The 17,642-nt window shown below is 45.4% G+C and overlaps 1 protein-coding gene across 1 annotated transcript; it reads left to right on the forward strand.

Annotated features, from left to right (window-relative positions):
• The first annotated feature begins 1,758 nt into the window (after nucleotides 1-1,758).
• On the forward strand, nucleotides 1,759-15,210 carry LOC116320784 (alpha-1A adrenergic receptor-like). The gene is made up of 5 exons (XM_031740499.2): nucleotides 1,759-2,070; nucleotides 3,595-3,846; nucleotides 5,811-6,204; nucleotides 12,211-12,332; nucleotides 12,407-15,210. Exons 1-5 carry the CDS (start codon nucleotides 1,759-1,761, stop codon nucleotides 12,743-12,745), a joined length of 1,419 nt encoding a protein of 472 aa, XP_031596359.1. The 3' UTR covers nucleotides 12,746-15,210.
• The last annotated feature ends 2,432 nt before the right edge of the window (nucleotides 15,211-17,642 follow it).

The raw sequence follows: 17,642 nt of genomic DNA on the forward strand, positions 1-17,642 counted from the left end.
GGTTTATAAACTCCGATGGTAATTCCTCATGTGAGGAAACATGAGCTCGGCTCCTGTGACGCTCCAATGGATCTGTACTTTGTAATGTATTCCATTAAGTTACTCAATGAGAGTAACATACTCTGAATACTTTGGATTACTTAATATATTATCATGCTTTTTACAACTACATGAATGTACTATTGCTGTGTGATGTATTACTATTACTGAAGGTTACTCGCCATACCAACACCAACTAGATGTTTAAATGTGAATATAAATGAGTAACAGCAGGTGGACGTTAGCTAAGGCTGCACTTTTTGCAGCGATCTCGTATAGAAAACTATTCCAGTATCAGCCATGTGTTAACTTTCTGTCTGCTTTCAGAACCAAACATGATTATGTGCAGCGAGCAGGTTGTGATGCAGCCTTCAGTAACACACACTGCAGTGTCACATGACCCAGGTAGCTAAAACAAGCTAGCTGCAGTTGGCTGATGTTAGTTTTTTAAAAAGAACTTCCAGATGTTTCTGTAGGTAGGAGTCTTTGACACTGAGAGCAGCTCAGTTTGTATTGCACAGTCAGATTTCATCTCTTTCTTCCGTAACTGTGAAGTGATGTTGAAGTTTCCAAGTCAGAAATGCATCCCTGCCCATGCACTGCTGCCTCTGCTGTGCTGGCTCCGGGTCGCTGTGTAACAGGACGCTCACATTAGAGCCTCTTATTGTGTGTTTTTGGGGGATGTGTGAAATGAGCAAAGAGGACAGTTAAGAGGAAAATAGTGCTGTGTAATCCATTTATTGCAACAACGTAATAATTCTAATTATCACATATTTAACAGTCTTTGATATTTTAAATATTTTATTTTTAAGTAACGCATAGGGTTGCCAACTCCCTGAAAAATAAATAAGGGACACCTCATGGCCACGGCTGGGCGACCCGATGGTCTTCACCCTTCCCAGTGTGGGGAATTTTTTAGCTCTTTTTTGTGTGTGAAATTATTTTTTTCACCATTTGATAAAGTGCGTCTCTTTTCAGCTCAATACTTTTGTTTCTAAATACGGAACGATTCCGTTTTTCAAGGGACGGTTGGCAACCCTAAAACGCAGTGCATGTACTCCGTTACTCCCCAACACCAGCTGTACTGCAGGGCTGTGTTTCAGTGTAGACGCGTGAATATGAGCCTCAGCAACGCTGAGATAAACACACGTGATTCATTCGTCTCTGTGTTTACAGCAGAAATATTTCATACAAAATTATCAACAACTCAGAATGAACGAATCATCAAAAAATCACTGAATTTAACTTTTTATCAATTTTTCCTTCAAATCTCGTCTTAAGCGCATCAGCGTGTGTGTGTGTGTGTGAGAGAGAGTGTGTGTGTGTGTGTGTGTGTGTGTGTGAGAGAGAGTGTGTGTGTGTGTGTGTGTGTGTGTGTGTGTGTGTGTGTGTGAGTGTGTGTATGTGTGTGTGTGTGAGTGTGAGTGTGAGTGTGTCTGAGTGTGTGTGTGTCTCGGCCGGTGAGAGTGGGATGCGGTCCTGCGTGTCCTTCACTCAGACTTTCCCACATCATCACTTGGACCATAAAAGGACACAGAGCCGCTCCCGCTCCGCAGCTCAGCCCGAGGAGGAGCTCCGCGGGCCGGCGGGAGTCAGTCACACCGCCCGGAGAGCCGAGCCGAGCCTCCACCTGCGGGGATTTAACAGCAACGTGGAAACTTTTTAAAATCAGATTTGAGAAAGTCTCGGATCCTCTGCGGGTCTGCGCCACGGTCAGCCATGAGTCTGTGGACCAACGGCTCCTCCGTGGATCTGATCCCCGGGACAAAGACCCCTCCGCCGGACTCCAACTCCTCCAACCGCTCCGTCGGGCCCCCCGGAGCCGCCCCGCTGGACCTGAGCCGGGCTGTGCCGGTGGGCATGGTGCTGGCATCCTTCATCATGTTCGCCATCGTCGGGAACATCCTCGTCATCCTGTCCGTGGTCTGCAACCGACACCTGCGGATCCCCACCAACTACTTCATCATCAACCTGGCCATCGCCGACCTGCTGCTGGGCACCACCGTGCTGCCTGTGTCCGCCACCCTGGAGGTTATTATCGATCACTCATCAATCATTTATCGATCACTTATCAACGGGTTTCTGTTTTCACATCAGCGAAGTTCAAACAGCGAGGAAGAGGAGCAGCGGGGAGATTGTTTCACTGCATTTATCAGGAAAACACGTGAAATATTCCCAGAGTGTGCTCGGAGTCAGGATCCTGCAAAGCGCGCAGAGATTCATGAGGATTTATCAGAAAAAAGAATCCAAAAATACCCAAATCATAAAAATCAGAGTCTGAGGTGAAAATAAGGAAAGGAAACTAGAAAAGGACAGAGTGAAGGTGAAGATTTAAGGAAGGAAGGAAGCAGATGTAGAAATGGAAGAAAGTCCTCGTCCAGTTGGCTCAGATATATAATATATATTTATTTATATATATTATATATCTGTATTGATTAGATGGATAAAAGCCTGTAAAGAAAGGATGGCTGTCTCACCAGACAAAAGACTGAGCGTGGAGCAGTTTTCCTCGTGTTTGCAGTAATCTGAGTATTTCTCTGTTATTTTTCACATGTGTTGATTTTGTCTGAGTGACTTAAACATGAAACATGCAGGTGTGCACTCGGACTGGGATTTGTTTCACTGCCAAATATTAATGTATTGATCCAAACCTTGCCGAGCCTTCGACCTGTGAACGATCAGAGGTGAAGCAGAGCGATGATGCTCGGACGTGGAACATGGATGCTTGTGTGAGCGCGCTCAAAATAAACCGGCTCAATCAGAGCGTTGCATAAGGCAGAGACGATAAGAGAGAGAGAGACGTCCTGATCCTAATCTATGGGAGAATTCAGAAATACTGGAAGAACAACGTTCCCAGGGAAAAGAGCAATGTTGGAGCAAAGTCAGAGGTTTTAGTTTAACATCAGATTTAACTTCGATACATGCAGAGTTTACACTGCAGGTTTTAGGTGATACTAAAACATAACAGCTCAGATAAATGTGCAGGTTTATTGGGAACTCGCTTTAAAGATGCTGAATTTCTCTGATCTTTGATGACCTCTGAAGGTTTCCTCACACTCTGACCTCTGGATTGGGTTAAATTGAATTTGCATTGATTTATTAGGAAGTTTGTGGCTAAACACGACGCAGCCTTCGTCTGCAGGTTGGTGCTGGAGGCCTCACTGATGCTTGAGTGTGAATCGTCGCCTCTTTAATCTCAGTTTTATTCCAGTGAACTTTGCTGTTGTACTGAACAGTTTACTGGTCATATTTTCTTAAAGTGGCCGTTTCTCACAGCTCACTGAGCTCAGCCGGTCTCCTCCACATGCTGCCCCCTGCAGGTGGCTTCAAGCACTGCATGATGATAGTAAAAGTGTCTGTGTTGAAGAGAACGAAGTGTGTGCAGTTATCAAAGTATCGGGGACAGTGCCCAGACAGGCTGACCATACACAGGGATTTAAATCAAGATGCAGGTTATCACTATAACCTCTGACCTCTGAGTTTGGGTGTAAAATGCTCATTTAAAGGTAATCACATCGATTAAACGCTGACCTGAATTGGACTTCCTGTCTGCAGGTTTTGGACTATTGGGTGTTTGGTCGGATCTTCTGCGATATCTGGGCGGCGGTGGACGTCCTGTGCTGCACAGCGTCCATCATGTCCCTCTGCGTCATTTCCATTGACCGCTACATCGGCGTTCGCTACCCACTGCAGTACCCGACTATCGTCACAGAGCGGCGGGCGCTACTCGCCATGCTGGGCGTCTGGATCCTTGCCATCATCATCTCCATTGGCCCGCTCCTCGGCTGGAAGCAGCCACCGTCACAGGTACGGCAAATTACCCAGCATGCACCACAGACATGAACCCACAGACTGAAAGCGTGTTTTAAAAACGTGTTCTGTCTCACATCCAGCAGGGGGCGACTCGCCTGATGTAGAAGGAAATGAGCAGCTTTTATTTTGCCAGTTTTATTGATGAGAAACATTAAAAACAACAAATCTGAAGAACGAGGGTCACATGATCACATCTCAGTATTCATTTATTTATTTTTCTCAGTATTTATATAAAAATATACATCATTCTGTCAAAGCAGCAGCGGAGCCGTCAGAACCAGTTCATATTTACCTGATTAAAATCACTCAAAAGCATAATGTGTTCATAATGTTTCATCTAAAAACATAAAGCATGTTTAACATAGCTTCACTCTGTTCAGTCAGCAACGTAAGTCCAGGTTACGAAACTGAGTTCACGAATCATCAAATACTCCAGAGAAAAGAAGTAACGCAGAGTCGGAGCAGATTCACAATGTAAATCATTTTGTTTCACTGAGATTCATTTATCAAGATTACCTGTAAACACGTGTGACTAACAGCGGCTAACAGCAGCTAACAGCGGCTAACAGAAGCTAACAGCTGCTAACAGCAGCAAACAGCAGCAAACAGCTGCTAACAGCAGCAAACAGAAGCTAACAGCAGCAAACAGAAGCTAACAGCATCCAGTGTGACTGCTGTAGCTAGCTCTTCTCCTGTAATGCTCATTTCCCACATTTTTTGTCCTTAATGCTAAACTGTGTTCGGTTGTTGTGCACATGCCCACAAACTACACACACTATTAAGGCTCATCATCTATTCTCATCTCAAAACCATTTTCAGCTGTGAGCGTCACGAGCGCAGGAGAAAGAGAGTCTGAGGGTGTTTGGCGTCGACATAGATCTGTGTATAAAAACACATGGCTGTGTCCATGATGGCCTCTGTTCTGTGGATGGGTGAATTTAAGGGTTGTGGCGTTGGGTTGTTCAGACGGTGGATTTTTACTCAGTTTGTTTCAGGGGCAGGTTTGCTTTCATGAGGACACGTGAAATGTCCGTTTAACCTCAGTGGCCATGTCCACGTTTAAGAACGACTTGCGCCTGTAGATGAGACTGAGGTGATCGTCCTCGCTGAGCTCGGGGCGTAGACTGACTGGACTGTAAAAGTCCTCCGCCTGAATAAAGCACAGGACACATCAGGCTGACAAGAACACAGGAAGCACTACAAGGTAAAAGTAACCCATAAACTCAGAGCGCCCGGGTTTCAAACACATCACCATAAAAGGATGTCAAATGTTTAAACAGGTTTTTATTGTTGCTGTTCATTATTCAGAAAATATCATTTTTAATATTTAAAGATTTAAAGTTCACACTAACATCAGCTGTGAGTCTCTGAAGGCTGTGAAGATGAAAGAAACGTCCTTCACTTTGTCTGTCAGACGCAACTTTTAGAAAACAGATCCAGAGACCTGAGGAGGCGGAGCCTGGGCTCTGTTTCCTATTACACATCCAGGAAGTGAAACCAGTCCAGGACTCCTTCACAGAAACAGGAAGTTTGTCTTTCTAGCAGAGTCTAGTGAGCACAGGTAAACAGATGTTTTCATAAAGAGCGCAGCGTTTATTTCATAGAAACGTTTAAATGTTTCTGTTTATGGAAAAATTATCATTTTACTGGAATCCTGTTCATTTTAAAACCAACACCACCAGTGAGAATACATAATGACTGAAGGGATTATTAATCAGGAAAAATCTCGCCCTGTGTTAGCTGTGATAGGCTCCGCCCCCGTGACCCTGACTAACCTGTGATATTTGACATTTTTAAACTTTTTTCTTTCATTTCCGCTGACATTTCTTTTAAAAACACGTGTCTGATGACGTTCTGCTGCCTGTCTCAGAGGCCTCAACAGGTGGAGCTCGTGGTGCAGGTGTAGTGTTCAGGTGTGATGTCACGGTTACACATCTGACCTGTGCTTCCTCCTGCAGGACGACACCGTGTGTCTCATCACCGAGGAGCCGTTCTACGCCCTCTTCTCATCCCTCGGCTCCTTCTACATCCCGCTCGCCGTCATCCTCGCCATGTACTGCCGCGTCTACATCGTTGCCAAGCGCACCACCAAGAACCTGGAGGCCGGCATGATGAAGGAGCGTGCGGAGGACTCCAGCGAGCTCACGCTGAGGATCCACTGCAGGAACCAGCAGATCCAGGAGCTGTGCCCCGCCTCCAAGGCCAGTGGGGGCGGGGCCTCGACCGGACGCAGCTCACTCACCGTCAAACTGCTTAAGTTCTCCCGAGAGAAGAAAGCAGCCAAGACGCTGGGTGTGGTGGTGGGCATGTTCATCCTGTGCTGGCTGCCCTTCTTCCTCGCTCTGCCTATCGGTACGTCTGCACTTCCTGTTCACTCAGGCCATCGCAACAACATACGCCCACAGGTGACCTTTAACCCCATCGGCACCATTATCAAAACGCAGTGCTCAAACACTCGAACCTTCAGGGTCAGAAGTCAAACCCTGTTAAAACCAACGAAGAAGAAACAAAAACGCGTTTGTGCTTCCGACTTTGACCCGGTTTACGGTCCCTGACAGGTTGCAGCTCCAACAGCGCCACCTTCAGTCTGTTTCAACCTCCCGTCATACTTCCTGTTTACAGTTTCAGTTTGTTAGAACAATCAGCCAATGAGTCTTCAGTCTGTTTGTGATTGGTGGAAAGATTACTGAACTGAGCTGGCCAATCAAATCATTACTTCCTGTTTGAAATCCAGAGGAGATGAGCTCTGATTCACCAGCTGTGTCCCAAAACGTCGGCTGCATCCTCCTGAGGCCGCATTTGAAGGCCGATTACGTCACAGCCAGGCGACGAAGGCTGTCCCAATTCGTCGACTCCTTCAAATGCGGCCGACAAATGCGTCCTTCATTTCCCCGAATTTGAAGGATGGGTCGGTGTGTCCTTCGTGGCCCACCATATCCCAGAATTCATAGCGCGGTCCAGCCAAATTTCAGCTGCCAACAATGGCGGCCGCTACTAAGTTTTAAAATTAGTCTTATTAATCTTTCTGGGTCACAAAATTAACTTTTAACATATTTTCAGGCGAGAATGTGGCTGTGTAAACTTCAAATATCTGCTTGGTTTATCAAGACATCGCATATTTGCAAAAGTGCGCCGACGTTTTCGGAGACGTCTGTTACCCACCAGCTCGTTAGCAAACCGGGGGATTCAATGGTCGCTCGAGCCGGCGAGAGCAGCGGACTCCCGGCTTCATCGTTTTCAGACCCCCGCTCTTTCGCTACTCAGATTAAACTAGATATATAAGTCACTCGGATAACTTAAAAATGTAATTGTTTGGCTTTTTTCGGTGTTTTATTTGTTCGTGAGTAAATCGGTTTGGCTGAGATCAAAGTTATTAGATTATTAGATTAAATAAAACTTTATTAATCCATCGGGTGGGTTCCTCCGGGATTTTCACACAGCTGAATAAACGTCAAACAGAAAACTGATTAAACAGAAGTGTGAGACGGTCGAGAATTTACGCCAGTGTCCTGTTATATTTTAGATAGCAAGGAGCAGACGGCCGAGTTTATTAAACTCCACCGACACAGCGGTGACGCAAATCTGAAGGCTAGACCGTCCAATTTCACAGCCTCGCACTTCCGGCCTTCTCTGTCTTCAAAGGACCCGGCCCACGTAGACCGCGAAGGCCGGGTCCTCCGAAGGATGCAGCCGACGTTTTGGGACACAGCTACCTTCATCATGATCACAGAACAGGAAGTGCTCTTTCATGCTTCTGCTTCCTGTGCTGCTGTTTGCAGGAAACAGGGTCAGGGGTCAAACCTTTATGACCTCAGGTGAACAGCTCGCCCTGATCATGTGATCGTTCTTAAAGGTTCAGACTCAAATATGAGACACGAAGAAGAAATCAGAGTTTGGAGCGAGTGCTGAGCTCACATCTGGAGGTGATCCGGTGTGAACGCCTCAGATTCAAACTTCAGATAAAACTTTAAAGCCGCGCTCCGGCCGGCTCTGGATGAAGAGGAGCAGAATCCAACAGAAAATCGGACTCGGTCACGGCGAGGATGTAAAGAGCTGCGACAGCGCAGCAGAAATCCTCCAACAACATCATTAGAGGAGAAAAACGGGTCCTCTGTTGGCTTTGGCAGCGCGGCGGCAGCGGCTGATTATTTTGGGTTTCTTCATAGTTCAAATATTTGAAGCTCCGGCTCTGCTTCAGCGGCCAATCAGAGGCCAGAGATAATGGGACCGGTCCCAGGAATGACTCGGGGCATCCGCGGTGACGGAGCACGCAGGAAGTGAAACACGCTCGCTGTTTGTAAACAAAGAGCTCTGAGCCACTGAGAGCAGCGATCTGAGGTTGATGTGAGGTCAGAGCTCCTTTAAAGACCCGGAAAGATCCAGAAAGAGCAAAACTGCACCTGAGCAGGAGGAGGAGTGATGATGTTTAACATCTCTCTAAACATTAGTCCAGATGTGTCTGCTCTGTGGACTTATTCAAACTCATCAATGTGAAGATTTAAAAACAGGAAGTGATGCAAACAGAACATGTGACACTTACATGAGGCTGTAATTTACCTGTGTCAGACTCACCTGCTGGTTTACACATTTTTAAGCCTCCATGTTGGGCTCTCGTTTCAGGTAGTGACCACAGTGAAGTTATCAGCTAATGCTAGTTAGCTCGGTCTACACCAGGGGTGGGCAACTCCAGGTCTCGAGGGCCGGTGTCCTGCAGGTTTTAGATGTGTCCTTGATCCATCACAGCTGATTTAAATGGCTAAATGACCTCCACAACTTGGGCGTTTCTCAATATGCGTACTTGTGCGTACTTGCGTTCTCGTGTACTCGTGATACGTCATCAGTCGGAGACCAAGTACTGTTCCAATTCGAAGTACGCATCAAGCCGAGAACGCGAAAAAGTCCCGGATGTGTTCTCGCTCCGCCCGTTTTATCGAGCATGCATCGGTGTGGAATTGGTACAGCTAAATATCCCAGAATGCATTTCGTCCAAAACTCAACAGCGGACTCCTGGCACATCGTTTTCACCCCCCCCCCCGCTCGCGGTCTTCTCACTACTCAGGTTAAAGAAACCCCAGCAGCTGTCTATAGTATTGAGTGTCCACTAGAATAGAAATAAAAGCGTTCTAACATCTCACCTGCTTGTTTTTATTAAGGTATGTACACGTATGTATATGTACACTATTTTTATTAATAGAGGTTTCACTACTGAGGTTAAAAATGATATATAAGTCACGTAGATCACTTCTAAATGTTAATGTTTGGTTTATTTCAGTGTTTTATTTGTTCCTGAGTAAACCGGTTTGGCTGTGATTACAGTTAAGCTTCATAACATGTTACTCACAGTTAAATTAAGAGGGGACAGCAGTAAAAACTCCGGACCTGTGACATCATCACGTACGCAGGTGTTCCAATTCTACATATCGCGAGTCCGTGCTCGCGTTCTCGGCGAGTACGTACTCGCGTACTTGAGAATTGAGAAACGGCCCTTGTCTTGTAGTTGTCCAGAGGCCTGGGAATGAACTAATCATTTGATTCAGGTTTGGAGACCAGGGGTGTCCAACTCCAGGCACACAAACACAGATACCTGCTAATTTTACCACAACCCTGGCTCCGCCTCCTCAGACACTCTGTTACTACAGTAACGTCACAGCAGCCATGTTATTGGTCACATGATGTCATTAAAAAGGCTCCAACAGCACAAACACTTCCAGCTCAGGTGAAGCTAGCAGACAGCTAACAGCCACCTGTCAGTCACAGGTGGCCACACCCCTAATTGTACAAACTTTAAACAGGTGAGTAATGAAGCATCCTCTCTGAGAGTGCAGCTCTGAGGTGTCACGCGTTCACAGCGGCGGTGCATATAAGGAGGTCGTCGGGCCTCCGAGCGCCGTGGAGTGGAAGGACTCAGACCTCCTAAAAAGGCTGCTGGAGGAATCCCCCTTGATCTTCCTCAGCTCGGCTGTAACTCTCTCAATAACACTGACTTATCTCAAAGAGCCCGCCGATCACACCGACCCTTACCCACAATCCCGCTGGCTTCAGGTGACCTCTGGACCGCCGCGGGTTTCATTAGAGACAGACAGCGGTGGCTTACTTTGGGCCGCGAGCCTCTGATCCTCTGAGTCTCAGAGAAACAGTCGCAGGATTGGACGAGCCCACTTTAACCCGCCGCTGTTTTCCCGAGACACACTCGCCGTCCACGACTGTGCTTTTCTACATCCGTTAACCTCGTCAGGTTAAATATGGCTCAGTGATGTCATCATACCTGAGTCACAGCAGAACTTCCTGCTCCTCCTCAGAGCTCAGACCTCTGAGGAGGAGCAGGGAGCTGCTCCTGCAGATGAAATCAGTGAATGAATGTGAGCTCTGTTCATAATAATCCTTCTTTGTCTGACATCATGAGTGTTTGGAGCTGTGGGCTGATTATTAGAAACTTCATGTTTAACCTGAATGCCTGCTGCGGGACCCACGACTGTCAGAGACCGCTGCCTGCTGCGAGCGCTCCCTCGCTCCGAGCTGCTGACCTTCGTCATGCTGCATCAGCTCCACGCTGAGTCATCATCTGCACTAAATCAGCAGAGGGGGCAGCCCCGCCCCTCACAGACGCTGCTGAGCGCGCTCGAAGAGGCTCACAGCACGGGAGGATGATGCTTCAGCTGGAGCACAGAGACACGTTTATAAACACAGCAGAAACGTGAGATCCTCTGGTTCCTCCTCAGTGAGCTCGCCTCCGCAACAGGAAACAGCAAAAAGACGCTAAGCTTTAATGTGGGCAGTGATCAGAAACCAAAGAAGAAGAGTGTCTGAAACCTGAACCTTCACCAGACCAGGAGCTTTGCTTCCTGCAGCACAGAGGTGCATCATGGGAAACTGTGACATGTTCTAAACTTCAGTCAGACGGCTGCAGGATCGCCTTACAAGTCCATGTTCAGGGCAAAATAATCCTCCTGCTCAGGATGCCGCCTCAGCAGCAACAATCTGATCCTCCAGAATCCTCCGACACCAGCAGATCACCTCCACCTGAGAGAGGAGGAGGAGTCAGGAAGGCTTTAATGTGTGATCATAAAATAATAAAAACAGACGTGATGTCTGCGCTCTCACTGAACCTCAAACCTGATTCGTCCACAGCTGCCAAGTTTTTACTGGTGTCAGTTTTAAATGGTTCCTAGCTCACGCCTGGAGCTCACGCCTGGAGCTCACACCTGGAGCTCACACCTGGAGCTCACACCTGGAGCTCACACCTGGAGCTCCTCTGCACACAGACCGATGATCATGTCATTTATAATGAAGCTGATTTAGTTCTCTGACTTTATGAGACGCCAGCATGAACTTAGCCTGTTGTTGAGGTGCAGGTGGAGACGGAGGTGGAGGTGTGGGGGTCGAGAGCTCCTCATCACCTTTTGGTTTGTTTGCAGCCCCAGTTTCACTCGAGTGTTTAGTTTGTGAGGCCTTTGATTGGTCTGCAGCTTCAGCCTTCCTCCTCCTCCTCCTCTGATGAAGCTCTGCAGGGCTGTGTTGTGGGGAACGCTGCCCTCTGCTGGTCATAATTCTGTCCTGCAGCTGTTTCTCTACATCATGTTCACCAGGAACAAAAGTCAACGTCCTTTCAAAGAAAAGCGAGCAGAAGTCAAACTAAAAATATTTTTTTTTAAGAAATAAGAAAATTCCTGCTTCGGTCCGTCCTCCCTTCACACAGCTTCAGGTTCTTTATCAGAGTCCATCTTCCTCCTGACGTCTGTCTGAGGGTCTGAACTCTGAACTGATGGTTTAACACCTGAGTGGATTTTTGTCTGTCCATCTGAATCTGGAATAACACGTTTGATCAGCTGACTCTGATCGATTACTGAATTTGGATGGGAAACAAACATCTGCATCCATCTGTACGAATGGTCACACACTTCATTTGTTTAACAAAAAAGGCTCATGAAGTCTTTAAAATTAGACTTTGTTACCAAATAAGACTGATTAGTGACACTTTCCTGTTTGAGTGCAGCTAACTAAACGGTGAACAGCCACGTCCTGCTACGGTGGAGTGGACAGTATGTCCTGGTTTAACATGAACTCACTGCTGCAGCACTACAGAGATCCTCCCACACTGATGTTTAGTTTCTGTGTCGTTAGCTAACATGAACTAATGTTAGCCACAACCAACCAATCACATGACGTCATGTTTGCACTGACAGATGTTTTTAAAACTTGAACTTTAAACATTTATTTGTTAAACCCAGCATCACACACAGACTTGCATCTGTGTGAGTGTCTGAGAGCAGCGCTCATCATGTCCCCTGTAAAGCAAGACAGAAGTGCAGCAGTCTAACCTGAAGCTTTGTGTTTGTTTGTTTGTTTGTTTGTGTTCAGGCTCGTTCAACAGCAGCCTGCGTCCTCCTGAAACCTTCTTCAAAGTCATCTTCTGGTTGGGATACTTCAACAGCTGCTTGAACCCAATCATCTACCCGTGCTACAGCCGCGAGTTTAAACAGGTAACAGTTTAAGCTCCACCTCCTTGTCCTCCTGCAGGTCCAGCTGACTCCTCCCCTCTGCTTCCTGTCCTCAGGCCTTCATCCGAATCCTACGCTGCCGCTGGAAGAGGAAGCGTCAGGGTTGGCAGGTGTACTACAACTACCGCGGCCATCAGGGCTCCAACAACTCGTCCTTCATGAACGGCAGCCAGCAGACGTTGTCCTCCGTCAGCCCAAGTCCGCTCTGCGTCACCTCCAGGCTCCACCCACTGCCATGGCCGTCTTCCTCCTCCTCAGACAGAGACCTCCTCCCTGGATCGGTGGCGGAGCGAGGACAGCTGAGCCCGCGGCCTACACTCGCTAAAAAAGCCGGGACGGGGCGGAGCGTGGGAACGGGACGAGGGACATCAATGAGCGGGGATGCTGCTGTCTGAGCCGCACAGGAATCTGGAACGCTAGCTGCAGCCTCAGATGGCCACGCCCCTCCCTGCTGTTAACAGGAAGTGGCTTTAAAAACACTGAATGCACAAAACGCTCTTTCCGTCCAGGTGTGACGACCGGACCTGAAAATGGGGTGGAGCTCCTCACCTGCTACAAACACGATGTTGCGACATGCGTGGGGTTTCCGCCAGTTCACGGCTGTCCACGACACTAAGACTTCAGCACGAAACCTTTAATGTGAAAATCCAAGTATCCTGCTTCTTTTTCATATCAAAACATTACGAAAAGAAATCCAAATTTCTCCTAAAACAAAAACAAAAACTTTGTTTTAATGGAAAAAATGAAAAAAGAAACAGCACAGATGTTAAAAAAGTAAACATTTTATTTATTCACTTATCGACGAGGTATTTATTTTATTCAAATAAATCAAAGTTAAAAACATTTAATGCTTATCTGTAACCCTACTACTTCTTCTTCCTGCTCACAGACCAGCTTAAACGTTCGTTACGCCCCCTGCTGGACTGGACTGAGAATCAAAAGTTTTTCAGGAAAATTACAAAATAAAATACAAACATGAATATTTTGGTTTCTTAAGGAAATTCTAAAATTTCTTAAGAAAATCCTCTTAAAGCTCTTAACGTAATTTTGTTCCACAATTTATCTTTTGTTTGTTTTTATTTCTTTGTCAAGGCGTCGTTTAAAAACTTTTATTCTGAAGGTCTCTTAACTCAAAGTCTCCGTGTTGGTCATAAAGGGCTTTTATTGTGAAGGTCTGACATCACTGATTAGTTAAAGACTTTTATTGTTTAAAGCTGCGCCTGGTGGTCGTCTGAGGAACTGCAGCGAAAAATACTGAAATATTTATTTTAGAACAAAAAATGTAAAAAGAAAAAAATCCAAACTTCTTAATTAAAAACAACTTGATTTTTAATCAAAACGTTGTATCTACAATCTTAACACGTTTATTTATGATTATTTGTACTTTATTTATATTTCCATACTTCTGTTGTTGTAATAAGTGACCTCACTGTAAATTAAACTCATTCATCTAATAAAATAAACACTTTTATGGCTTAATTATTATTGATTATCATGTGTTTATTTAACTGCTGATTGATTATTTTTGATGTTTGATGTTTATTTGAAATGGTTTTACATCAAAACATTTTATATGTAATTTTGTATACTTTAAATAAAGTGTTAAAAAAACAAAACAAAACGTGGTTCGGGCCATTTCATAAAATGCATACGCAATCTGTGTCTGTACACCTCGGCCAATAACGTGCGGGGAACAGCACAGTGATATTTGCATGAGGTGTCGAAAAGCCTGCCTGAAGGAAAGCCGATGCTGATTGGTTAGACCACAACGAACGAACGTGACTTTTCCAGGAAGCTCCGGAAAAAGAACAGCATCGATGAAAGGATAAAAAATGAGCCTGAAATGGAGAAAAGAGGCGTTTATACTCCTGATGAAACCACAGCGAACTGAAACGGCCAAACACGTTACTGCGCATGCTCTGTCGGACTTGGAAAGGTCCAGCCAATCGCACGTGAGAGTCAGCGGAGTGATATTAGCATGCAGCAGGATGACGACAGTAACGCTTCAAAGTAAAAGAAGAGAAAAGAGCTCAGATATGAAGGTTATTTTACTGTTTTATTAAAATAAAAATTCACTGATAAACTGACAAATTTGACACTTCTGTTATTTTAAAGGAGGAAATGCTGCTAGGATAAAATCAACATTGATGATCGTTGTGGAATATTTAGGCTCACAAACAACTTTATAATTCCAAATTAACTATATTTGTGCATTTTTGTGATTTGTGCTTTAACATGATCTTCTTACTGTTCATGACTGATGGGAGAAAAAACAAACCACCCCGGGTTTCTCCTCAGCGCTGTGGCCAGGCTCACAGACTCAGAGTACTGCTGTAACGACTCTTCACTACCCTCCAACAGCACAGTGAGCTGTTTGCTGTGTCCTGTGGGCTTTGTCCGTTTACACCCTGCTGTTTGCCTTTTGTGGGGTTTTTGTTATTATATATTTTTGTGTTTTTATGTGCGATTGATTTTCTCTGTTTGGATGAACATGGTAAAGTACCTTAGGCTGTAAATACTGATGTGTTTGACGTGGTTCGCATTAAAATTGTCATCCATATAAAAATAAAATACTTTATTTTTAAATAAAATACTTTATTTTTATTTTGAAAATCAACCAACGCAAAAACCAAAGAAACCGCAGTGCTGCTCGTTCCTGATTGGACGATTAGACTTACTCTCAGCCTGACCAATGAACGAGCAGCAGGTGATTATATAAAGGCGTAGGCTGTGTCCGAATTCAGAGGAAGGATGCTTCAATGCCATATTTGGAGGCAATGACATCACGGCGACGCGACAAAGGCTGTCCGAATTCAAAGAGTACTCAAAATGTGGCGACAAATGCGTCCTACTTTGCCCTGAATTCTAAGGATGGTCCGATGTATCCTTCATGTCCTACTATATCCCAGGATTCATTGCGGGTCATAGAGGAGATTTGTTTCTGATAACGATGGTGGTCGAAGCAGGAGAGGAAAACACTTTCAAATGTAAGTATATGAAAATCTGGTTGTCCAAAAGTTAAATAGAGATTGAAAATGTGACGTCATTGAGGGGTAAAACCGCAAAGGATTGTGGGAACCCAAGGCAAGAGGTACTAGCGCACGCAGGCTTTCAATTGAAATAAGTTACACAGCGATAAAAAGAAACAAAAAATGCCAAGAACCTGTTGTATTATTAACTGCACAAGCCGGGCGAACGACAGCCGCGTGAAGTCGACGGGAAATGCGTTTGGTTTTTATCGGATTCATCAGATTTTTGTCTCAGTGATTGCCCAGTACGATTACAGCATACAATATTATTATCACTGCTACATTTCTGTAATGCATACCATATATTCTTTGCACTACTAATTAATTACCGTGAGCTAAAAGGTCCTATTTATAAACGGTTCACGAATGTGTATTTATGAAGACGATTTGTGAGACAGGTAAACTTACCGTTGTGCGTACGATGGTCTTGTGCTCAACACGGTGCATTTCTAGGTCCTGTACCCTTCCGTCCGTGAACTGCACCTGGGCCTGTTGCAGTGACCTGAAGTTACTAAAAACGTCATGAGTGTATGCACTCACTCCAAGAACCATGTAATTATAAATCTGAGCGTGGTTAAAGTTGGGCAGCACGCTGATGTCTTTTGTCCAGTCTGTGTGCTCGTAAGGGTCTAACCCTTTCACTCCTTTGATTTTTTCCAAGTACCTTTTCTTTGCCTTTTCCTCGAGTCTGTCTTTGTACGGACCGGCATTGTTCTCCTTCGTTTTGTACATTATTTTTTGGTGAGAAAAGAAAAGCAAGACGGTATTGGAGCGTGAGAAAAAACGTTTATGGTGCTGCAAATGCTTGCATTTGATGCGGTAATTTAAATGTCCTGCCTTCACCTCCCGGCATGCAATGCGCGAAAGTCACGTGGTCTGTCAATCTCTATTGTAATATCGGTCGTTTTGTTAAGCTTTGGGCATCTGCATAGACATGTTTCTTTTCTTTAAAATAACCGTAAACCAGCTTGTATCGGGGGTCCCGCGATTATTCATGTATTGCCGCCTACATACAGCTAATTTTGATTTTTTCGAATTGGTGATATGTTGTGGGGAACAAAGACCAAACGGCTTAATTTATTAAAACGAGGAGAAAACGATCGCCTCTTCACTGGGGTGAAGAATTGGGCCGCTACGGCGTGGATGTACAAGAATAAATCAATTTACGCATCATATTCATATGAGTGCGGTCCTATTAACCCTCATGCTGTACAGCAGCGGTCCCCAACCTTTTTGCGCCACAGACCGGTTTATGTCAGACACGGAGCCTTTAAGGTATCGCGGATAAATACAACCACATAAAATGATCCGACCAAGACAAAAACTGTGGTATTTTGTAAATATAATAATAAACGTGAATGTACTGTGTAGCTGTGTAACTTTATTAGCAGTGTCCTCCTGAAAATGCGCCAATATTGACAGTAACATCCTCCTCTCTGCCGCTTAATGCTCTCTGGTCGCTATGGTAACGTGTAAATATTTCTTTCAAAATAAGACACAACTACAACATGGGAAAGACTCAGGGAAACCGAGTTAACGATAAAACCCCTGAAAACCATAAATTTCACACCGGAGCCTTAACTCTCGTGGCCCGGTACCAAACGACTCACGGACCGCTGCTGTACAGAACCTGTGATGTCCAGACGGTGTTCCTCTGGTGTTCTGCTGTGAAAACCTTTGGGTTTAGGGATTAACATAGTTGCCATGGTGTCCTTTCTTCTCTTATTTGTTGTGTGTGATCAGGACAATTCTGGAGAGGATGGGCCTGCAGGGGAAAGTCACCCCCTTGCAGGCCAGAAGACATGAGATAACTTTAAAGAATACAAAGTACGTATGTGTGCTATCAAGAAGATAATTCTCAAGAACACAAGTTAATAAATGTGCAATTACTAAGAGTTGTTGTGGTGTTTTTATTTGCCTGCTGTCATTTTTTGATTTCCTCTGCCTTTAGGATTGCAAGTATCCAGGCTCAGGAGAGGGGGTCAGTGGGAAGCCCACTGCTGCTACTTGGCCCTGGTTTGCCCTCATGGATGAGGTGATAGGACAGATGCCTTCCATTACGCCTCCTGTCCTAATGTCCTCTCTCCCTGAGGACACTCCAGGGCCAAGCGCAGCAGTGGGTGACCAAATGACAGCGATGACGAAGCTGCTCAGCCACCTACGACAGGGAGAAAGAGGAAAGAGATGATGAGCTGCTAGAGCTCATCAGAGAGGACATGAGGCAGCAAAGAGAGGCTGAGGAGAGGAGAGCAGGAGAGGACGG

This window comes from Oreochromis aureus, linkage group 10 (genome assembly GCF_013358895.1).
Source record: "Oreochromis aureus strain Israel breed Guangdong linkage group 10, ZZ_aureus, whole genome shotgun sequence".
Classification (NCBI taxonomy): Eukaryota; Metazoa; Chordata; class Actinopteri; order Cichliformes; family Cichlidae; genus Oreochromis; species Oreochromis aureus.